General features: G+C 37.9%; 1 protein-coding gene across 1 annotated transcript in view; it reads right to left on the reverse strand.

Annotated features, from left to right (window-relative positions):
* UNC13C (unc-13 homolog C) overlaps positions 1–25748 on the reverse strand; it is a 903686-nt gene that overhangs the window by 213337 nt on the left and 664601 nt on the right. The window contains exon 22 of the mRNA XM_007935152.2: positions 15799–15876. Coding sequence (XP_007933343.1) covers positions 15799–15876 — 78 coding nt within the window. The remainder of the gene's footprint in view (positions 1–15798; positions 15877–25748) is intronic.

Genomic DNA, 25748 nt, shown 5'->3' on the forward strand with positions numbered 1-25748 from the left:
AGAACATTGTATTGTGCCACGCCCAACAGAAATAACCCAGGTGGGCGACTTTAAAATCAGGATCTCCTCAGTTGCTAATAGCAATTCCCACCTTGGAGTTTACAAAGACTTATGGGTAGAAAAGCCACACTAAGTAATTTACTACACCGCAGCCATACCCATTTTTTGTTTCTTTTTCATATGAAAAGCTTTCCATTTCTGCTGAACAAATCATATAATAGGCTTCTTGGGGCTCATTTTTAAAGAAATTCTGGAGCTCTTTATCCAGTGACAGATCGTTTTTCATTGGGGTCTTGCTCTTATTGGTAACTCAGGTTAAAGTTCCTGCTTAATATCAGATGTTTGCGTCTAGATCGTATACATGTGTCCACAAGAAGGCAATTGACATTATTTTAGGAAAACTATTAAAAATTAATATATTTTCTTTTTATTAAAATTAGCCAATAATTTAAGAGAAAGTATATCAATTATAGCACAATAAACTTTTTCTTAATTCCTGTCATGTTAATTAACAATCACCTGAAAGCAGAGATACCAGAAAGATGTTACTACCTGTGTTTTACCGACGATGCAAAGAAATTATGGATAGGATTGTGAAGAATGGGAATTCTAGAACAGTTAATTGTGCTCATGCACAACTTGTACATAGACCAGGAGGCAGTCCTTCAGACAGAACAAAGAGATACAGTGTCGTTTTAAAATCAGGAAAGGTGTACATCAGGGTTGCATCCTTTCACCATATTTATTCAATCTACATGCTTAGCAAATAACCTGAGAGGATGGGCTATGTGAAGAAGAATGTGGCATTAGGATGGCAGGAAGAGTCATTAACAACCTGTGATATGCAGGTAACACAACTTTGCTTGCTGAAAGTGAAGAGTACTTGAAGCACTTCTGATGAAGATTAAAGCCTATGGCCTTTAGTATGGATAGAAGAGGATAATTTAATGGCAGCTTTGCAGAATGAAATTTAGTAACATATTCAGACAATAAACCAGAAGACACTTGCTACTAAAGTTTCTTTTATCCATAACATTGGGGCATTCATACTTAGAAAATAATCAAATCTTGTTTTTAAAGATCCACTCAACATAAAACAAAAATCCTTTCAACGGGACCAATAAACAACATTATGATAAACTGAGACAGGACTGAAGTTGTCAAGGATTTCGTTTTACCTGGATCCACAATCAATGCCTATGGAAGCAGGAGTTAAGAAATCAAATCATGTCTTGCATTAGACAAATCTTCTTCAAAAGACCTCTTTGAAGTGTTAAAAAGCAAAGATGTCACTTTGAAGACTAAGGTGCCCCTGACCCAAGCCATGGTATTTTCAATTGCCTCATGTTCATGTCAAAGCTGGACAATGAATAAGAAAGACCAAAGAAGAATTGAATCCTTTGATTTATAATGTTGGCAAAGAATGTTTGTGGTGGTTAAGTCTGTGTCTCAACTTGTCTGGGCCTGGTTGAGTGGCTGGGTAGCTGGTGGTAGTTATTCCCCATGGTGAGATTGGTAATTACCTCCATGGTAGAATCCATTGGAACAGCTGAGTAGCTGCTTTGGGTACGTGGTCTGCTTCTTGTATATAAGCAGCAGCTTTGGGAAGGGTCTTCAGCTTATGGCACGTTTGGACCCTGCATGTAGCCTCATCATTGTTCAGCAGCTCGCCATGCTCTACAGACCTTGGGACTTACAATGGACTTAAATTAATGGTCTGCTGTGTGGTTTGGTAACATCAGGACTGTGCCTTTTTACCTGTCAACCTTGGGCTTATCAGCCTCAGCAGCCAGCAGCTGCCTGAGTGAAAAACACCTCTAGCTCTCATGGGCTGGAACAGGAGGCAGAGCTGGACCCCAAGGTTGGGGGCTTTCACCCAGCCCCTAGAGCCTGGCACTTTGAATTGAACATAAAGCCTCCAAACAGTGAAAGAATAAACTCTTGTTTGTTAAGGCCATCCCATCTGCGGTACATTTCTTGTCAGAGCAGTACTAGATAATCAAACAATACTGAATGGACTGCTAGTAGAATGAATGACTGTTTTGGAAGAAGTTCAGCCAGAATGCTTCTTAATAACAAGGATGGCAAGATTTTGTTTCACATACTTTGGTCATGTTATCAGGAGGAACAAGTCTCTGAAAAAGGTAAGTAGAGGATCAGCGACAAAGAGGAAGACCCTCAATGAGATGGATTGAAACAGTGGCTACAACAATGGTGTTAAATATAGCAACGATTGTGTGGATAGCACAGGACCAGGAAACATTTTGTCCTATCGTACATAGGGTCACTATGAGTCAGAATTGATTCAACAGTACCTAGCAACAGCAGTAACAATCCCTCAATATCAAATTATTTACCCCTATTGTCTAAGGCATTTGCCTGTTAACCAGAAGACTGGAGGTTCAAACCCACCAGCCACTCCTTGGAAGGAAGTTTGGGCAATCTACTTCTGTAGTGATAGCACCTAGGAAACCCAAGAAGGGATCACTATGAGTTGGGTCAGACTTGACAGCACATACCAACATAACAACATTTACATCTTGGTCAATAAGTAGTAAGAATGTGTTTATTACATAGCCAATGGTAAATTATAGACAGCCTTAGTGGTGTAGTGCCTAAAGCATTTGACTGCTAACCAGAAGGCTGGTGGTTGAAACCCACCAACCAATCCTCAGAAGGAAGATTGGGCAATCTAGTTTCATAGTGATACCACCTAAGAAACCCAAGGAGGAGTCACTATAAGTCAAACTGACTCAACAGCAGTGAGTTTGGTTTATAAGAAGACAATTTATTTCTCTGATACTATGACACCCAAACATACTGCAATGTTTTGCTGGTGGTCTCTGCCCTCCAGTGTAACCATCTGGATTGTTAGCTCTTTGAAAGAAATTAGCTGTATCATTTACTTCTTAATTTTTTTGAGATAATTGTAGATTCATTTGCAATTATAAGAAATAGAGATCCCATGCACCCTTTACCCCATTTTCCCCAATAGTAACATCTTACAAAACAGTATCACAACCAGAACATTCACATTGATGGTTAAAATACAGAACATCTTCATTACCACTAGGATCTCTTGTTGCCCTTTTAAGCACTTTCCTCCCTTCTCCACTCCCTCCTTAACCCCTGGCAACCACTAATCTCCATTTTTATAATTTTGTCAATTGAAAATGTTACATAAATGGACTATTACAGTATGTAACCTTCAGGGATTGGTTTTTAATCAGGAAAATTATCTGGATATTCTTCCTGGTTGAGTGTATTAAAGTCTATTCTTTCTATTGCTAAGTAGTATTCCTTGGTAAAAATGTATTGCTTAACCACTGACTCACTGAAGGACATCTGGGTTGTTTTGGGTTTGGGCTACTACAAATATAGCTTCTATAAACATTCTTTTATAGGGTTTCATGTGAATGTAAGTCTTCATTTCTCTGGGATACATGCCCAGGATTGTAATTGCTATATGGTGATGCATGTTACCACATGGTAAGTACATGTTAGTTTAACTGTCAAAATGTTTTCCAGAATGGTGGTACTATTTACATTCCCACCAACAATGCATGAATCAGTTTCTCCACATCCTCACCACTATTTGGCATTGTCACTATCTTTTGTTTTTGCCATTCTGATAGGTGTGCAGTGGTATCACATTGTGATTTTAATATGAATTTCTCAAATGGCTAATGATGCTGAATGTCTCTTTATATGCTTAATTGCCATCCATATATCCTCTGAAGTAGACTATCTTTTTTTTTTTTTTTTGACAATTTTCTATTTGTTGTTTTTACTATTGAGTGCTGAGAGTTCATTATGTATTCTAGAGACTAGGGCTTTGTCAGATACGTGCTTTGAAAATATTTTCTTATAGTTTGTAACTTTCCATACCTTCTCACATGGCAAAAGTTTAAAATTGTGATGAAATTCTATTCATCGTTTTATTTTCCTTTTATAAATCATGCTTTTAAGGTCAAGTCTAAGAATTAGTAATGGGTAATTACCTCCATGGTGGAATCCATTGGAACAGCTGAGTAGCTGGTTTGGGTATGTGGTCAAGTCTAAGAATTAGTAATTGATACTTACATAGTAATTACATTGTATAGTTCTAGATCCTGAAGCTTTTCTTCTGTTTTTTCTTTTCAGCAATTTCTATAGCTCTACACTTTACATTTGAGTCTGTTAATTGTTTCATGTTAACTTTTGTATAACATATGTATCTTAAGAAACTTTTTGTTTTATATCCATTTTTTCCAGCACCATTTATGAAAGGCTATATTGCCTCCATTGAATTGCTTTGTCACTTCTATCAAAAATCAGTTGGGCATATTTGGGTCAATTTATTTCTGGGTTCTTTGTGCTTTTCCACTAAGCTATGTGTCTCTCCCTCTGCTAATGCCACACTTTAAAAAAAAATAAATAAATAAACAACTTTTTATTGTGATTTGGGTACAACTTTACAAAGCAGATTCATTTTACATTCAACAATTCATATTTTATTTTGTGACACTGATTAGAATCCCCACAATGTAATACCTCTCTCTCCACTCCTCCCTGTGGTTACCACTTCTCCTGTGTCCTTCTTACCTATGCATTTCTGCCCACCTAACTTTCCCCCTGTGAATGCCAGTCTTGAAATTCAGGTAGACTTGTTCCTGCAACTTTATCCTCATTTTTCAAAATTGTTTTGGCTATTTGAATTCCTTTGCCTTTCCATATAAACTTAAGGAAAAACTTTCTAAGAATTAAACCTATAACAATTGACATTTTCACTCTTTTGAATCGTCTAATACATGAACAGAGTATACTTCTCCATTTAGAGTGATTTCATCAGTATTATGTATTTTTCAGCATACAAGCCCTATCAATGTTCTGCTAAAGGTACATAAATAAATATTTCATGGAGTAGGTCAGTTGTAGATGATATTATATTTTAAATTTTGTTGTCCACATGTTTATTGCTAAGTATAGAAAAATACAGTTGATTTTTGTGTGCTTATCTCTCGTGATTCATTAATTTTAGAATTTTTTTTACAGTCCTTACATTTTCTTCATAATCATGTCATATGCAAATAGGTACAGTTTCATTTCTTCTTTTCCAACCTTTATTCCTTTTCTCACTATAGCAGTTAAAACTTCTACTATGTTGAGTAAGAGTAATGAGTGTGGTCATCCTTACCTTGTTCCTAATCTTAGGGGGGAAACATTCAGTTTTTCACCAGTAGGTATAACTAATGTTAACTGTATGTTTTTTTTTTTTTTTTTTTGCAGCTGTTCTTTATCAAGTTGAGGAAATTCTCTACTCCTGTTTTTCTGAGAGTGTTTATCACAAAAGGTTAAATTTTTTAGTCGAATTTTCTTTTCTGTATCATACGTATGAGTGTATGATTTTTCTTTTTTAGCCCGTTAATACAGTAGATTCCTTTGGCCTGTTTTATAATACTGAGGTATCCTTGAAATAAACTCCCCTTTGTCATAGTGTATAATTCTTTTTATATATTTCTAAACTCTACTTGCTAATATTTTCTTACAGGTTTTTGCATCTGTGTTCATGAAGGATATTGGCCTGTAGTTTCCTTTTTCTTTTCTATCTTTGTCTGGTATCAGGGTAAGACTAGTTACATAAAATGAGAAATATTCTCTCATCTTGTGTGCTCTGGAAGATATTGTACAGAACTGCTGTTAATTTCTTTACATGTCTGGTAGAATTTTCTAATGACACCATCTAGATGTGGAGATTGCTTTTTTAGTGTTTTTTTTTTTTTTAATTATGAATTAAATTTACTTAGTAGTCATACAGCTATTCAGATTATATATTTTATATTAAATTAGTTGTGGTAGCTTCTCTTTTTCAAGGAATTGATCTATTTCTCCTAAGCTGTCAAATTTAGGTCTGTAGAGTTGTTCGTAGTATATCCTTATTATACTCAGGTCTGTAGGATTTGCAGTGACATCCATAAGCTTTATATATGCAAAGCTTTCCATATGCTTCGAAAGTTCAATCAGGGCTGAGAATCATTACTTAGAAAGATAATCCATGCTTCAGTAATATATTTGTTATTGGTGAAATTAATCCAAAATACTAATTTCAAACATAATATAGACGTGAGGTAAGAATTGACTTTCTTTCAAGTTATAAATGGTATCAAGGAAAGAAGATGCTGCCATGAGTTATAAAGAGTAATGAAAAATTCTCATCAACATGTAGAATTTGTTGTTGTGTGCCATCAAGTTGAATCTAACTCGTAGTATCCTCATGTGACAAAGTAGAACTGCTTCAGGGTTAGCTAGGTTGTAATCTTTACAGAGCAGATTGCCACATCTTACTCCTGTGGAGCTGCTGGATGGCTTTTGAATTGCCAACCTTTTCGTTAGCAGCCAAGCACATAACCATTGCACCACCAAGGCTCCTTAACATGTAGGATACTGGTGTTCTTTAAGTGAAAAGGTAGGATCAAACCAAGCCTTAATTTAAACTATACCTACTCCTTACTTATCACATGGTTAGGTGCCAAAGACCACATCATAATGCAGCAATCAGTGTTATGCAAAAAAATGTGGCTACATCTTTATGTAACTGTCACATTATATCATTGCATAACTGCTAAATTATATCATTCCGCAACTGTCAAACCACTGAGAATCATGGCCTAACCAAACTGATACATAACCTTAACTATCACAGCCAGCTTTACTCTGCCTCACACCTTAGTACTCTTGTTGTTGTTGTTATTTGCCGTCGAGTCGGCCCCGACTCATAGCGAACCCTCCTTGGGTTTCCGAGGCAGTATCACTACGGAAGTAGGATTGCCCAGCAGTAAGAGTACTGAGAGAGAGAGAGAGTCAGTACTCTTACTGCTACGCATATCATTAATGGTACTCTTACTGCTAGACATTTGTCATTAATGTGAAAAATAATCAGATAGTAGCTTTTCACTCTTGTCATAAACATGAAATGTTGGATAACAAAATAGTTGATAAGTAAAGAGTAGGTGTAATTTACCTGACTTAAACTAAAATGGTGATAGGAGAATATGGATTGTGCTATATTAAAATAAATAGATTTCATTTTTAATATTTGCTCATTTTCCAAAGGTATACATGTTGCAGAAACACTGATACTTATTCCCTAAACTTAGTAATTTCTGCCCAGTAAAAACTCAAGCCAAAACTATAGTTGTAAGACAGGTAAATATTGACATCTTAGCAGGTTTAGTTTTGGTAGCATAGGGAGCTCTGGTAGCACAGTGCCTAAGGCACTTGACTGCTAACCAGAAGGCTGGCGGTTCAAACCCATCAGCCACTCCTCGGAAGGAAGATGGGGCAATCTACTTCTGTAGTGATACTGCCTCAGAAACCCAAGGAGGGGTTGCTATGAGTCGGGTCCGACTTGACGGCACATAACAACAAGAAGTGCCTAAGATACTTGACTGCTAACCAGAAGACTGGCGGTTCAACCCACCAGCCACTCCTTGGAAGGAAGGTAGGGCAATGAGTCACCATGAGCTAGTTTTCATTTGTAATGGTAATCAAATCAATTCTCTTTCAAGAACTAGAGTCATTTATAAGTTTCTAAGTTATAATGTTATGAGGCAAGACAATTGACAATTACCACCTGATAAACAATTTATTTTAACAGCTCCTAACTTCATCAGATTAAAGTATTCTCACTGTGTTTTAAGGCTATAGTTCTATTTATATCATCACACAGCTCAATTTTTTCTCTCATAGGGCTTAGCTAATCCTGATTACCTATGGGAAAATTGCTCTGGTGCATAATAGGCATTAGCAATGAAACTAAGGAGTTGTTCTATTCAAATTAATTTGCATCTGGATACACAAGAATCACTTGTGAAACTGTATTTTTAACACATGTATCTGAGATTTACCCTCCATGGACTCTAATTCAGTAGGCTGAATCAAAGTGTTCCATAATGATTCTGATCCCCAGCTATACTTGAGAGCCACTTCCCTTGGCTCAGTCCTTCTCAAAGCACGTATGGTCAAACTTTCAGGGCAATCACCCTTTTGACTCATACTCAATTAATTGAGCGAGTGGACTGTTTCCACTGTGGAAGAGGCTCATTGGGATTTATTTTTTCTTTGCAGGGGTGGGGGATAGTAGGCTTGAATTTGGGCTATCCTATCATGGATAAAACAAAGGTAAAAGTAAGATCATGACATTTAATGAGTAGGAGGAGACTATCTGGGTAAAATGTTTTATCACTTGCTCTCCATGGGTCCAAGTTAGCAGGGCAGACTATGCTTGATTATGTGATACTGACTTTCAACTTTATCTTTATCAGCACACATAATGGCACACTAGTACCAGTTTTATAAATAAACCCTAGTCACCAAGCATTCCTAGTATAATCCTCTCCCATGGGAAAGAGCTATTGAGGAAAAAATGAACATAGATCATTGGGCTTACTTGGCATGGATTGCTATTGTCTCCAGGTAATTCTATAAAGGAGTTGTTGTTGTTATGTACCATCGAGTTGGGCCCGACTCATAGTGACCCCTCATTGGGTTTCCTAGAGAGTGTCTCTAGGAAGTAGATTGTCCAACCTTCCTTCTGAGGAGTGGCTGGTGGGTTTGAACCTCTAGTCTTCTGGTTAGCAGTCAAGTACCTTAGGTACTACGCTACCAGAGCTCCCCTATAAAGGAGAGAGAAGGATGCAATTACCCAGGGGGAGATAAAAATAAAGATGCAACTCTCTCCTTTCATTAAGCCTTCCCTGGCCTTGAAACATTCAAATTTCAATCTTATTGAATAAATTTTTTTTAACAAATCACTACTGAGAATGAACTTGATTACACAAATCTACCTAAAATCTACTCATGAAACAGTGTTCACTTTAAGCATTTCTATAATAAATGAGGGAAAAGCACACACAGTAAAGAGACCATTAATCTAATTGAAGGACCTGTGGTAGCATAGTGCCTAAGGCACTTGACTGCTAACCAGAAGGCTGGCAGTTCAAACCCACCAGCCACTCCTCAGAAGGAAAGTTGGGCAATCTACTTCTGTAGTGATACTGCTTCGGAAACCCAAGGAGGGGTCACTATGAGTCGGGTCCAACTCAACAGCACATAACAACAACAATCTAATTGAGGTATTTTTTTTTTTTTTTAATGAGTTTAGTAAGATAAAATAATCTATGTATCTAGTCAAGCGGTAAACTATATATTTTAGTTTTCTACTAAAAACATCATAATACATTCCATTAGATCTAAACCTGGAAAAAAGTTAGACTTGAAATATGTTGAATATAAAAGTTGAGTTCAGAGTATGGCAATATTTATATGGCTAGAGTATGTTTTTGAGTCAAAAAAGATAAAAATAATTAAGCAAAATCAAATACTTCTTCACTGTATTTGTGAATATGAGAAAATTTAGATTAAAAATTTCTTATCTGAAGGTTCTGGTAAGGTGGCAGAATAGGCAGACAAACTACACAGACCCTCTTCAACAAAGGGGAACCAACTGACTTAGATACAGAAGATAATAGTAGAGCCCTGAGCTTTGAAAGAAAGGATACAGAAATGGACTAAACTCCAACTAGTGGAAGAACCTGCATGAAAACACCAAAAAAGGAGACATACGGAGCTGCAGGTTGTCAGTGATCCTGATGGCACAGACAGCTTGGATATTGCCAAGTGGCGTTAGGACCTAAGAATTAACCTAAAAATCAGTCATGCTAGCCAGGGACTACATGGAGGACTGCACAGGTGGCTGGTGAGTAAAAGGGGAAGCAGCAAAAAGGGAGATGGGTTGAGTTGTGGATTTTTGCCTGTCCGGAGGGTGCAAGCCATTTTGAATGTTTACAAGTGGTTCAACCATTTGGGATATTGGATATTTAAAGCAACAGCATTCTCTCAGATTCTAGGGACCTAAGAATAATAGGCTTCACTTGCTGGGAACCACGGGGAAATTCGAACAACTGGAAAGGTGCAATATTCACTTTGTTACTCTCATACCACACACCATCTTGATAAAATGGAGGAGCAGTTATCCCTCACTCACATGCACCTTCTGGGCTGGCAGGAATTTCATCTCTGTCTATGTGCTCTGACAGAGTCTGGGTACTCTGCCCTGCCCTGCCCAGATTTTTATTTCAGTTTGTTTGTTTTTGTCTGTTTTAAAAGTTTTACTATTATTTTTATTATTTAATCCTGTGGCAGGATACAAGATCAACATCCAAAAATCAGTTGGATTCCTCTACACCAGCAAAGAGATTGCTGAAAAAGAATTAAGGGAATCAATACCATATACAGTAGCTATGAAAAAAATAAAATACTTGGGAATAAATCTTACCAGAGACACCAAAGACCTCTACAAAGAAAACTACAAAGCACTACTTCAAGAAACCATAAGAGATCTACATAAATGGAAGAACACACCACGCTCATGGATAGGAAGATTGAACATTGTGAAAATGTCACTTTTACCAAAAGCAATCTATACATTCAATCCAATCCCAGTCCAGATGCCATCAATATTATTTAAGGGTAAGGAAAAAACAATCACTAACTTTATATGGAAAGGAAAGAGACCTCAGATAAGCAAACTATCATTGAAGAAGAGGAACAAAGTAGGGGGATTCATACTCCTGGATCTTAAAACCTACTATACAGCCACAGTAGTCAAAACTTCCTGGTATTGGTATGACAGACACATAGATCAATGGAATAGAACTGAGAACCCAGACATAGATCCATCGACCTATGGTTAGATGATCTTTTTCAAAGGGATGAAATCCATTAAATGGAGAAGAAATTGTCTATTTAACAAATAGTGCACAAAAATGAATCCATTTGCACAAAAATGAAACAAGATCTGTACCCCATACCATACACAAAAAAATAACTCCGCATGGATCAAAGACTTAAACGTGAGACCTAAAACTATAAAGTTCCTCAAGGAAATACTAGGGGCAAACTAGGGACTGTAATATATAGCATAAATACACTATCAAGCATAACCCAAAATGCACAAACAGCAGAAGATAAATTACATGAATATGACCTTCTAAAAATTAAAGTTTTATATGCTTCCAAAGACTTCTCCAAAAGCATCAAAAGAAAACCTACAGATTGGGAAAAAAAAAATGTTAGGCAATGTTGTATCTGACAAGAGACTTATCTCTAGAATTTATAGAAAACTCCAACACCTCAACAGCAAAAAGACAAATAATCCAATTAAAAAATGGGCAGAAGACAAGAATAGACACTTTACTGAAGAGGACATTCAGGCAGCTGTGGTGGTGAAGTTTGTGTGTCAACTTGGCTGGGCCTGGTTGAGTGGCTGGGCAGCTGGTGGTAGTTATTCCCCTTGATGAGACAGGCAGTCAGCTCCATGGTGGGACCTACCATAAGCAGCTGAGCAGCTACTTTAGGGATGTGGTCTGCTTCCTGTATATAAGAAACAGATTTGGGAACAGTCTCTAGCTTATGGCACACTTGAACACTGCATGTAGCTGTGTCATTGTCCAGCAGCCTGCCATGCTCTGCCGACCTTGGGACTTTCAATGGACTTGAATTAATGGCCTGTTGTGTTGTTTGGTAACATCGGGACTGTTCCATTTTATTTGTTGACGTTGGGCTTGTTAGCCTCAGCAGCCAGTAGCTGCCTGAGTGAAAAGAGATGCCTCTTTCTTCAGTGGGCTGGGAGCAAGAGGCAGAGCTTAAGCCCAAAGTCAAGGAGCTTTTACACAGCCCCTAGAGTCTGGCACCTTGAACTTAGTGCCAAACTGTAAGAGAATAAACTCCTGTTTGTTAAGGTCATCCCATTTGTGGTTTCTTTCTGTCAGAGCAGCACTAGGTAACCAGAACAGGTGGCCAACAAATACATGAAAAAATGCTCATGATCATTAGCTATTAGAGAGGTGGAAATTGGAACAACAATGAGATACCACCTCACACCAGCACTGGTAGCAAAGTTCAACAAGACAGAAAATAACAAATGCTGGCAAGGATGTGGAAAGACTGGGACTTTCATACACTGCTGGTGGGACCTTAAAATGATACAACCACTGTTGAAAATAAGTATGGCAATTCCTTAAAAAGTTGGAATTAGAAATACCATTTGACCCAGCCATTCCATTATTACCTATTTATCCTAAAGAAGTGAGAGCCAGGACAAGAACAGATATATATATATACACACACTCATGTTCATCACAGCACTATTTACAATATCCAAAAGATGGAAACAACCTAGGTGTCCATCAACAGAAGAATGGATAACCAAACTATGGTACATACATACAATGGACTACTATGCAATCCTAAACAACAACGTAGAATTGGGAAAACACTGCATAATGTGGATGAGCTTGGAGGAAGTTATGCTGAATGAAATAAATCAATCAGAGAAGAACAAATATTGTATGAACTCTTTATTGTAAAAAGTCAAGGAAAGGTTTATTTATGGAAGGAAATTTTCTCTGTTGGTTACCAGGGGTGGGAGGGGAGGGGAACAGTGCTAGATAGGTAGAGACAAGTATTGATTTGGGTGAAGAGAAGGGCAATGTACCAAATTTGGGTGTTAAAACATGGTGGCCTGGAGAAAGAGGAAGACATAGAGAGGTGCATGGGAGGTACAGACAGCGAAGATGAACACTTTTGCACATACAGTACTGCGTTGTCAGTGAAGGCAAACATGGGTATACGGGTGGATAGATGGGTGTACAGGCTGAACTATTAGGTATGGTCTGTGCAGGAAAGAGCATGCTCAGGGCCATGTATAGGGCTCACAGACAATGCTTCTACAAGTAGGTTTGTATGTTCTGTAAGAATTCCCAGGTATATCATAGAGCTGACAAGCGACAAGGTTGTAGTCACTTCTTGGCCACAGCCAACTACCTACAGGGAGCAAGTAGTTGGACCGGTGGGCTTGGGACCATAGTTGCAGGGGACGGAAAGTTCAATTGGCATAATATACTACACAAAAACATTGTTCCACATCCTACTTGGGCGAGTAGCCACTGAGATTTTAAAAGCTTGCAAACGACCATCTAAATGCAACGATGGGTCTCTCCTCATCCAGAGCAAAGAAGAATGAAGAAAACCAAAGACACATGGAAACAATTAGTCTAAAGGAATGGTACACCATGTGATCCACAGCCTATATGACTATGAGAACAAAAGACAAAAGAACTAGATGTCTGTCTACCACTGTCAACCACCTGGAGGGGGATCTATGTAGGAGACCCTGGATTGAGTGGGAGAACAATGTGGAACGAAACTCAAAATCATTAAAAAAAAAAAAAAAGGAACCAGGTTTGCTGGTCTGGTAGAGCCTGTGGAACCCCTGAGACTATGACCCCTAGCTGCCCTTCATATCTACAATTGAACCCACTTCTGTGGCTTCCAGCCAAACAAAAGACAGGCATATGAGATAAACATTTATATTAGGTGGATATGCTCTTTGGAGAGAACCATAATGGGAGATTAGAAGGGCTGTGTCTGTACAGGGAGAGAGCTCAGGGGACAGGAGTACATGGAGGGAAGGAAACAGGGAAGTGGTAACTATGTGGAAGAAGTGGGAGGGGAGTTGTTGCATTGTAGAAAATTTTAATCAATGTCATAAGACAAAGTGTATATGAGCTGCTATATAGAAAGTAAATTTGCTCTGTAAACTTTCACCCAAATCACAATAAAAATTTAAAAAAAAAATTCTTACCTGATTCTAATTTAAAATGTCACAATAGAAAAAAATTATTCTGGCACATTTTGTTTAACTGTTGCCTTTAATAATTTTGACCCCTGGGGAATCAAATGTTATGGTAATTTCTTAAAAGATGAGCCTTTTAAAGTTTCTAGTGAAATTTGTAGATGAAATAGGTATACTGCTATATACTGAGAAAAGAAACAAAATAAGTCTCAATGTTCTTGATATTAAAATAAATCTGTAACACTAGTCATATTAAAGGAGCTCTGGTGGTGCAGTGCCTAAGCCATTTGAGTAGTAACCAGAAGGTTGACGGTTCAAACTCACCAGCTACTCCACCAAAGGAAGATGGGGCAACCTATTTCCATAAAGATTTACTGCCTCAGAAACTCGATAGGGTTGCTGTGAGCCTCTGAGTTTTGTTTTTCAGAGTTATGGTAACACACAGAAATCAGAGAAACATTTCTTCTTTTTGTCTTAACTGAAACATAAACCAAGCAGCTAACTGGAATTCTTTCACAGAGGAGATGAAATGATAGCTTGGCATTTGAGCAATAGAGTCTAAGATGGATCAAAACATCAGTAACTGGCACTGAGGAAAGGAAAAATTCATTCTTGTGCTGTAATATTTGTGAGAGTTTTATTCTTTTTAAAATTTTGTTTTTGAATATACAGGAAAAAAACACAGAATAACACAACAAACTGATTTAGGGCTTTTTATCTGTTTTAAAAAATATAATATAGACCCTACCACATACAGTAGAAATCTGCAGTGCCTTTAAAAAAAAAAAAAACTAATTTTCCTTTCTGAATGACAGGAATTAGCCTGCATAATTCAGAGTCATCCTTCAAAATCTTCAGTGTGGCTATCCTAACGCAATGAGAATCCTTTCAGCAATCATTAGGCACTGTTTTGATTTTCAATATAACACATGACCAATGTATTTTATTTTAATTTGAAATATATGTTTCCAATAAACAAAACTCTAACTTGCCTACCAGTATATTTATAGTCTTTGGCAGTTCTGAGAGGTACAATAAAAAACACTGGGCAGTTTATTAATTTAAGGAAAAGAAGCATCTTCAGGGACCCTGAAGAACCCTTAGGTCTGACTTATCTTAATGAGCTGTCAGCAAGGGGTCAATGAGGTTTCAGCAAGCAGACCAATTGGACTTGCCTGATGGTGAAAACTCAATTTTTGAGGGGGAAAAATAAAATAAAATAAACTGTTTTGCTTCCTTAAAATTCTGTACTGACTTTCCTGATACATTCTTTTTAGTGATTTTTTTTCTTCTTCTATTTCTATGATACTGCCAATACTTCTTTCCTAATATTGCAAATGGTGAATAAGAAAGAATTCATCTTTCACCGTAAAACACCAGATCTCTAATTTACCTGGTTTCTCTTTATCCTTTTTGTTAATTAAGTTTTATTTACTGGTTTATATTTTATAAACATCTTTTCAATCATCAAAAATCTAAAAGGTTAAATTAGTAATTCAGACTAGAAATGAGCATCTTTCTCTTTAATCACCCTTCTTCAATTTATTTAAAGAGAGACTAAACTATATTCATTTTGGATTGGGAGCTCTGGTAGCATAGTGGCTAAGACACTTGCCTGCTAACCAGACGGCTGGTGGTTCAAACCCACCAGCCACTCCTCGGAAGGAAGGTTGGGCAGTCCTACTTCCGTAGTGATACTGCCTCGGAAACCCAAGGAGGGGTCGCCATGAGTCGGGTTTGACTTGACGGCACATAACAACAACAACAACATTAGTGCTAAAACTCAACTAACTGATACCAAGACTACACTAGTTTTAACATTCTCATTCTCAGCTCCAAGATTTTATGACTATGGAGGTTTTTAATTATTCACGTAAACCTTGTTTCTTACCACCATGGAAAACCACAAGTTGGCTGGCATTGAGAGTCTCCTAACCTTTTTCTGTGTCCTATCTTGAAACCAGTTCAGGGCTACTAGGGACATTTACAAATTATTTCTTGAGATCCCTCTTTTCTATTAATATAATATATTGTATTATAAACACAAATAAACCAATGTTTCTTGCTTACTTATGCATTTGAAGAAGTGGGGAATACTTGAATATAGAGACATTCTTACTTACCACATTTTCCTTATCACAATGTGAACTGAAATCACTTGATACAATAGCAGCATACTGGAGCAGTACTTTATTGATAGTCTAGGAAAGAAAACAGTGTGAGATTTATCCAGGTAAGTATATAGTTTTACGTATATACTATCCAGATTAATGTTCAGCCAGGCAAATTTTTCATTTATCTTTTTCAGCTGAAAAGGCACCATAGCAGATATTAAAGCTACAGAACTCAAAACAACAACAACAGCAACCACCCACTGCTGTTGAGTCAATTCTGACTCATAGTGATCCTATAGGGCAGAATAGAAATGGCTGTAAATCTCTGTAGACACAGACTACCACATCTTTCTCCCACAGATTGGCTGGTGGTTTTGAACTGTCAGCTTTTTGGTTAACAGCCAAGCAGTTAACTACTTTGCCATCAGGGCTCTTTTTATTAAAGCTACACCTTTGTTAAATAAGAATCCCAAATAAGCAAGATGACAATTCATTATATTTCTAAATACATTTGGAGGATATTCCACATGCTCTCCATCCGTTATAACACAAGCTATTCCACCATAACTGCATACTCAGAATATATTCCCACCACATCTTCTGTGCTTAGATATTATTACCCAATGACCCCTGAAGCTCCTTTTTTTTTTTTTTCCCCCTGAATGAACGACATCTTTTGCTTTGCATCATGCAAAAACAGCAAGGAGGCCACATGTTCCGACCTCCTCTAATCTCACAAGAGGAAGACAGCAGTAACCCAAGGCCTATTACTGCAAGGCCAAACATGCTGCCTCCCTCCAGCCCTTTCACCAACCGTTCCTCCCAAAGTACCCACCACCTCTCTCCTGGGTTCGATAATTCACTGCAGTGGCCACACAAAACTCACAGATTACAGGGTTTATTAGGGAAGCACCAGGCTACAACTCAAGTTCAGGAAGAACACTCAGTCTCTCTCCCAGCCCACCATCCCTCAGCCAAGAGTCTCTCACAGTCTCTTTCCCAGCAGTGCTGGTCCCTTGGTGTCTCACTCAGCAATGCATGTCTCAGGAACCTGTGTCTCTTTCAGCAGCACCTCTTCCTCCACCAGCAGTCAGAGAGAGAGAGTTCTGCCTCTAGGAGGTCTCCTTTAGAACCCGCAGGGTGGTCAATCTAGCCAATTATAGCATCAGAACTCTAAGCACCTGAGAGAGAGAGTGGGCACCTCCCAGAACATTGTTTTGTGCCACTCCCAACAGAAATACTCCAGGTGGACACCTTCAGCAATCAGGAGCTCCTCAGTTGCTCATAGCAAATCCCACCTTGGAGTTTACAAAGACTTATGGGTAGAAAAGCCACACAAAGTAATTTACTACACTGCACATCATCTCTCATGGTTTCTAGTACCTACCTATTGCCTGTCTTCTCCCTCTACAGACACACACACCATACCAAAATTCTTTGTAGTGGTCATTTTCTCAACTTTCTCCAATGTTCCTAAATCCCTCATTATAAGGTTGGGCAATCCTACTTCCATAGTGATACTGCCTCAGAAACCCAAGGCGGGGTCGCTATGAGTCGGGGCCGACTCGACGGCACATAACAACAACAACAACAACAACAACAATTTTTATGTTGCCAAATCTCAGTAATATCAAAGAACAACTCTTAAAACTTAAAATTTCAAATACACTGTGATCATGGTTAGGAGGACTTAACATTGTAAAAATGGGTATAGTACCCAAAGAAATCTATAGACATAATGTGATCCCAATCCAGATTCCATCATCAATCTTTAAAGAGATAGAAAATCCAATTATCCATTTTATGTGGAAAGAAGGAGACCCTGGATACGAACAACACTACTAAAGAACAAAATATAAGGCTTCACACTTCCCAAACTAAATACCTACTATATAGCCACAGTAGTCAAAAAAGCCTGGTATTGGTATAGTAACAGTTACATAGACCAATGGAATGGAATTTAGAAACCAGGAGTAAATTCATCCACCTATAGACAGCTGATCTCTGACGAAGGGCTGAAACCCATTAAGTGGAGGAAGAGATGGTCTCTTTAAAAAATAATGCTGGCAAAACTGGACATCCATTTGCAGAAAAATGAAACAGTTTCCCTATATGACACCATATACAAAAATGAACTCAAGATGGATCAAAAACCTAAATGTAAAACCTAAAACCATAAAGATCATCAAAGAAAAAACAGGCACAAATTTAGGTCCCTAATACATGGCATAAATACACTATAAAACATATCTAAAAATGCACAAACAGCAGAAGACAAACTAGATGACTGGGACCTCCTAAAAATTAAACATTTATTTATGTGCATCAAAAGACTTCACCAAAAGAGTAAAAAGAGACCTACAGACAGGAAAAAAAATGGCAATGATATATTGGACAAGGACTGATCTCTAAAATTTATTAAAAAACTTCAATACCTTGGGGGGTGGGGGAAGCAATCCAAGTGAAAAAATGGGCAGATGACATGAATAGACACTTCACTAAAGAAGATATTCAGGAGGCTAACAAATACATGAAGAAATGATCATGATCATTAGCCGTTAGAGAGATGTAAATCAAAATAACAATGAGAAATCGTCTTATCCCAGCATTAATAACAAAGTTAAAAACAAACAAACAACAAATGCTGGTGAGGGTGTGGAGAGATTGGAACCCTCATACACTGATGGTGTGATTGTAAAATGGTACACCTACTGTGGAAAGTGATATGACACTTCTTTTAGAAGTTGGAAAGAGAAATGCCATATGATCTAGCAATCTCACTACTAGGTAAATATCCTAAAGAAGTGAGAGCCATGACACGAACAGATATATGCACAACTCATGTTCATTACAGTATTATACACAACAGCAAAAAGGTGGAAATAACTGAAGTGCCTATCAATGGATGGATGGATAAACAAACTATGGTACATACACACAATATTATGCAACGTTAAAGAATAACAAAGAATCCAAGGAACAGCTCATAACATGGATGAACCTAGAGGACATTATGCTGAGTGAAATTAGTCCATCACTAATTACTGCCTGTAAAACGTTTAGAAAACATTTACATACAGAAAGAATCATTCTTGGAAGGTTACCAGGGGTGGAAGGGGAAGAGGGGCCATAAATCAACAACTATAAGGTTGTGGTGGTTGACATTTTTATGAGCCGTCGAGTCAGACCCAACTCACAGCGACCCTTCCTTGGGTTTCTGAGGCAGTAACCCTATGGAAGTAGATTGCCCAACCTTCCTTCTGAGGAGTGGCTGGTGGGTTTGAACCACCAGCCTTTTGGTTAGTGGTCAAATGCATTAGGCACTACACCATCAGAGCTCCTAACAAGGAAGACATGTATTAACTTGGGAGAAGGGAAAGGCAATATACAACAAGGAGGAAGTCAGCACAAAATGATCAAGGCAGTGGAAGACACAAGGAGGAGCATAAAAGTTAAAGGCAACAAAGGCAAATATTGTTACATACACAGTCATACAGTAACAGTAATAATAATAATCTATGAGTGGGTACCTAGACACTCAATCTGAACAGAGATGGGAAGGCAAATGGGACTACACCCAAGAGTATATACAAATTTGACAGAAGATATCTCTACCTATGTATTTATAGATGCTGCAAATATATCCATGAATGTAGTAGAGCATACAGGGGGCAAAGTTACTGGTCTGATGAGGAATAGATAGAACCCCTAAGACTTTGGCTCTTAGACACCCTTCAAGCTAGGAACTGAACTTAAACCCCATGACTCAACTGTCAGCCGAATGACATACAGACCTATAGGGTGAACAGTAATACCAGGAGGGTAGGCAATGCACTTATTACAAAATCAAACATATGAGATCAAGACGACAGAATTTGCCCTGAGATAGAGCTAGGAATGCAGGAGCGGATAGGAAGGAAGGATGAAGCAAGAGGCAGGGGATTGTAGTGAATGTCACAAAACAGAATGTGTATGGATTGTTCAATAGGAAACATATTTGCTCTGTAAGCTTTCACCAAAAACGGGGAAAAAAAACCCAAAAAACTCAAAACCCTAAAACTTCAGCTTCTGTTGTGTCACACTCTCTACATCTCTATACATTTATATTTTACTTATTGCATTATTAATCCATTATATGCTAAAAATATTGCCTGAATGCCCTCTTTTTCTGTCTTTTCACCTTAATTGTACATCTTTCTCCACTCTCCAACTATTTCAGCCTAAGCATGCCTCTGCTTCTATTAATTATGCACAATGGAAGGAAATGAGCCAACTGTGTTAAATTTTATTTCAATTACTTAAAGACACATTGGTGAGTTTGACTTACTGCCTTTACTTATATAACTTAAATTGTCATAAGCCAAATGTAAACATGGTTTGCTAAGAAAAGAGAAAGTAGTAATAGTAGAAATATGCCATCTCTTTTCATAAAAAAACAGGGACAAAAACACACTTATTTTCTTTTTGTGCAACAAATTCATCTGAATTTTCTTTGTGGTTCACAATCAACTGGGGAAGATACTCCAAGGAGTTAAGATGAAAAGAGATGTTTAATCTACAAAAATGAATTCACAAAATGTGCCTATGAACTTGTTTTATCGGCTTTAAAATCACAATGAAAACCTGAAATTAGGGATAACATGCAGACAGAAAATTGGTATTTTGTGGCAGTTTAAAGTATTGTGATAATATGCATGAATTTAAATAGAAAGTTGGCCTTGAAATTATAAAATCTTATCAAGCAGCAGACCAATAAATCCAGAATAACAGATGGTTGATCAGATTGAAGTATCTTCCAAATGCAGCTGTTCAAATTCCACTTTAGACATAATACTGAAAATTACTTTGGGACTTACCTAAGGAGCACTAATTCATTTGTGCATATGAACAGTACTTTCAATCTACAGTTTCATAATGATAATATGAACTGTAGGAGTCATTTAACCATATCGCAAAAACAAAAAGAACAACAAAAGCCATAATTTTAACTTAAGAAACTTGTTGCAATTTAGACATCATAACTTGCTCAAAGTTCAGTTTGGGTAGTACAAAAATCCTCTACCACCCAGTGTCATATGGACACCTTTGGATGATTTGCTGAATTGTCAGGTGCCGCTAAGTCTGTTTGGACTCATAGGGACCCTATGCACAATAGAAGGGCACACTGCCTGTTCTTGAGCCATCCTCACAGTCTTTGTTACGCTTGAGCCATTGTTGTAGCTACTGTGTCAATACATCTCATCAAGGATCTTCTTTACCAAGAATGTTCTTCTTCAGGGACTGTTCCCTCCTGACCTGACGACCTGACCAAAGTACAAGCAGCATAGTCTTATGCAAGCTTCTAAGGAGCATTCCAACTTGCTGAATAGCCTGCTTTTTACTGGGGAAGAAATGGGAATCCAGACACCCATTTCTGATCATTCTCAGGGTATCCGCACTTTTCTCTACTTCATAGGAAAACCATACTCACTGGAATTCCTGTTTAGGGGCAACTAATCCTGAGATATCTGTACTAGTTGACAAATGCTTGGCAAGTCAGAACTGGTTGCAGGTAACCAAAAGTGTTCATTCAAACTGCTGTATGAAAAGTGAATTTACTCTGTAAATCTTCACCCAAATCCTAATAATAAAAAAAAAAAAAAGTGTTCATTCAAGTAGGATACAGTTTAAGGCCTCCTGCTTATAGGAGTTGCTGGTACACTCACTGTAACCATACCCCTTTTTTTACTAATGTAGAAAGTACACCTGAATGAAAGTGGACAACGTGTCATTTCAGGGACCATTTTAATTTAATTTATTCAACAAACAAAATAAAATCATTCACAGATGTTTGTTCTTTGACCAATATTAGTAAGTAATTACTTAAGACACAGCAGCATCCAAATCACCTGGAAACTTGTTATAAATGCAAATTATCTAGTCAGATCTGAAATCTAAAAAATCATCAACTCTTGGGGTGGGCACCAGTCATCTGTGTTTAATAAGCCTCCAGTTGATTCTGATGCATGCTAAGGTTGGCTAACCCTAATCCCAATTACCATATAGACAAGAGGATGGCTAGACTTTGACTCACTCACTTTGAATAGGTAATCGGGAAAGACCATTTGCTAGAAAACGACGTCATGCTTGGTAAAGTAGAGGATCCATAAAAATGAGGAAGATCTCCAATGAAACAAACTGACACAACAGCCTTAACAATGGACTTAAACATACCAAATACTATGAGGATGGCGTAGGACCAGGCAACATTTCTTTCTGTTTAAATAAGGTTGCTATGGGTCAGAGTTGACTCAAAGGCAACTAACAACAATAACTATTGCATAGTAGGGTGGAGATAACTCTTCAGAGAGAATTTGATGTTGATGGGGTAACTAGTAAGAGCAGTAAGATAGGACTTCTGGACTGCTGGTGTGTGGAGTCAGGTCATGATTTTATCTTTGGGGGACTCTAGGGCTTCTGAAGTGGGGATGGTACAGAGAGAGTGGGTAATAGCCTAGCAAGGGTGTTTTCCATCATGTTCTATAATAAAACACAGTTTATTTTAGGAGATAGTCATGAGGTTTAGAAGTTTTACGAATGCAGTCAAGGGATGGCCATTCAAAGAGCTTCAGATTAAGTAAAGTCAAATTCTAACAGGATTGGGGCAGTGAAACAAGTGTTTACTTTGCACTTAAAGAGTCAGGAGGGTAAGTAAAATCTCTCTCAGCCTCGATCTACTTTGACTTGATGTGCAGCAACTGGCAGAGCACGGAGTGGGATGACCATCAATTACTCAAAAAAAGACAGCTGTGGTTTTCTGAGCTAATGCCACTCTTTGTAGGAGTGTGCTAAATATCCTGTTAGCACTACCAGTTGCTCTATCTAATGAATTACTGTTGTGATCAGTAAGATAAGAACTTGAGTCCAAAATATATTTTCACATTTTATGCTGGGAACATTATGAAAACAACACATGGAGGACAAAACTATCATATCTGTTCAATGATAGCATTAGAAATGTGACTATGGTGTAACATATAAACTCACCACCATTGAGTCAATTCTGACCCATAGCAACCCCCATTGGGTTTCCAAGGGGGTAAATTTTTATGGAAATAGACTGCCCCATCGTCATTCTTTGGAGTGGCAGGTAGGTTTGAACCGTAAATCTTCTGGTTAGCAGTCAAATGCATTAGATGATGCGCCACCAGAGCTCCTTAGTTCAACACATAAGATCCCTGATTTCTCCCACTAAAGATGCCCAAGTTTGGCCTCAAGGGTAAAAGTAAACGGTGCTGTCCAACTTACTAAGGAGCTGTGGTGGTGTTGTGGTTAAAGTATTGGGCTGTTAACCAAAAGCTCAGTAGTTTGAAGTCACCAGCCAGTTCACAGGAGTGAGATGAGGCAGTCTGCTTCTGTGAAGATTTACAGCCTTGGAAACCTATGGAGCAGTTCTATTCCATCCTATAGGGCATGACTAGTCAAAATTGACTCAATGGCAGTGGGTTTTGTCTTCGAATGGGTCCAACTTACTAAGTGATTTCTGATTCATATCCACCAAGCCACTCCTTGGAAGGAAGATTAAGCAATCTACTTCCATAGTGATACCACCTTGGAAACTCAAGGTGGGGTTGTTATAAGTCGGATCCAACTCCATGGCATTGAGGGTTTTTTTTTTTTTTTTTTAATTAGAATTCAAAATTATTAAACTTCAGTGGTTAAAAGCATTTCCCCACACTATTACTAGTTAGATGCCTTGTTTAAGTTATTTTATGTTCCTGAGCCTGTTTCTTTCTTGGGAAAATAATCATATCAATCTCATGGGATTGTCAGGAAGAACAAGGGAGATAATATAAAGTGATTGTTATTATTGTTGTTAGTTGCCACTGAGTCAATTCCAACTCATGGTGATTAGCACATTATAAATTATGCTCAATGAATTACCATAATTAATTTTTGTTGTTAGGTTTAGGTTCCTAGAAGAAAAAACAGCCAGGTTCATGGCCATAGCTCAAATTATATTTGTTGACTTATTTTTAATATTAAAGACATCATTATTTCATATATCTTTTTAAAATTAAACTACTCACGCATGGGAAGAACAGCAGTACAGCAAAGAAACTCTCCACGTGCCCATTGCACCACTTATCATAGCTCCTGAATATTTCTGCCACATAATTTGCGGCATTTTGTTTTTTACTTTATTCAGTTCTACGTCTTTAGTAAGAATAAATTATCCCTGTAAGTTTAATGTAAGAACGCTAAAATTTCTAAATTGTCTGCAAAAAAGACCAAATTCACTGACATTTAGTCTATTCAGACTCATAGTGACCTCCGTTGGGTTTCCAAGACTGTGAATCTTTACAGAAACAGATCGCCTCATCTTTCTTCCATAGAGCTGCATGTGGGTTTGAACCACCAACCTTTTGGTTAGCAGCTAAATGCCTTAATCATTACACTACGAGAGCTTCTTAAATTGTCTGCAGATAACATCAACATATCACAGGAGATGGTTTAAATCAATGTACAGTCCCAGAAAGAACATGTGATTTCAGTATTATTTTGATATAAGGATTCTAATCCTAAAAGTGTAGAGTTTTGAGACTAATGATCACATCTGATAAAACAAAAACAGACTCAGTCTGCAGTTACTGAGAGAGAACTTTTTAATCACAAAGTCCCATTTTTATCCATTTTCTAAATGAAAATACAAATTATAGATACCAAAGCAGACACCTGTAAAATCAATTTGAATGATCTTTACTTATTATTTGTTATTTTTTTATTTTGCATTGTAAACCACTGAGAAAGGCAAAAACAGAAGTAGCATGCTATTCAAAAAATCACTCCAACAAAACAATTTATTTTTCAGAGAAAATTATCAATTTCTATTTTCCCAGAAAAGGTTTTTCATTGTTCTTACATTGTTGTCAGGTGCTATCGAGATGTCTCCTATGCATAGCGACCCTCTGAACAACTGAATGAAACACTGCCCAGTCCTGTGCCAGCCCCACGAACCCTGCTATGCCTGAGCCGATCATTGAAGCCACTATGTCGATGCATTTTTGGAGGGCCTTCCCCTTTTCCATTGACCCTCCACTTTACCAGCATGATATCCTTCTCCAGGGAATGGTCCCTTTTGACAACATGACCAAAGTAGGTCAAATGAAGTCGGCCATTCTCGCTTTCAAGGAACATTCCAGTTGTACTTCTTCCAGGACAGATTTGTTAGTTCTTCTAGCAGTCCATGGTACTTTCAGTATTCTTTGCCAACACCAACTCAAAAGCATCAACTCTTTTTTGGTCTACCTTTTACATTGTCCAGCTCTCACATGCATTATGAGGCAATTGAAAATACCATGACTCAAGTCAGGTGCACTTTAGTCTTCAAGGAGACATCTTTGCTCTTCAGCACTTGAAAGAGGTCTTTTGCAGCAGATTTGCCCAGGGCAATATGTCACCTGATATCTTGACTGCTGCTTCCATTGGTGTTGATTGTAGAATGAAGTAATACGATATCTTTGATAACTTCAATCTTTTCTCCACTTATCGTGATGCAGAAGGCTGGTGGTTCAAACCCACCAGACACGCCTCAGAAGGAAGACGGGGCAATGTTTTTCCATAGTGGAAACTGCCTCAGAAACCCAAGGAGGGGTTGCTATGAGTCAGATCCAACTCTATGGCAGTGTGTTTGGTTTTGGTTTTGGCTTCTTGGTCTTGGTCCAGTTGTGAGAATTTTGTTTTCTTTATATTGAGGTGTAATCCATACTGCAAACTGTAGTCTTCAATCTTCATCAGTAAGTGCTTCAAGTAATCCTCACTTTCAGCAAGCAAAGTTGTGTCATCTGCATATTGCAGGTTGTTAATGAGTCTTCCTCCAATCCTAATCCCACGTTCTTCTTTATACAGTCCAGCTTCTTGGATTATTTGCTCAGCATACAGATTTAATAAGTATGGTGAATAGACACAACCCTGATGCA

The sequence above is a fragment of the Orycteropus afer genome, unplaced genomic scaffold (assembly GCF_000298275.1).
Source record: "Orycteropus afer afer isolate SDZICR_OR568_19922 unplaced genomic scaffold, OryAfe1.0 scaffold00026, whole genome shotgun sequence".
NCBI lineage: Eukaryota > Metazoa > Chordata > Mammalia > Tubulidentata > Orycteropodidae > Orycteropus > Orycteropus afer.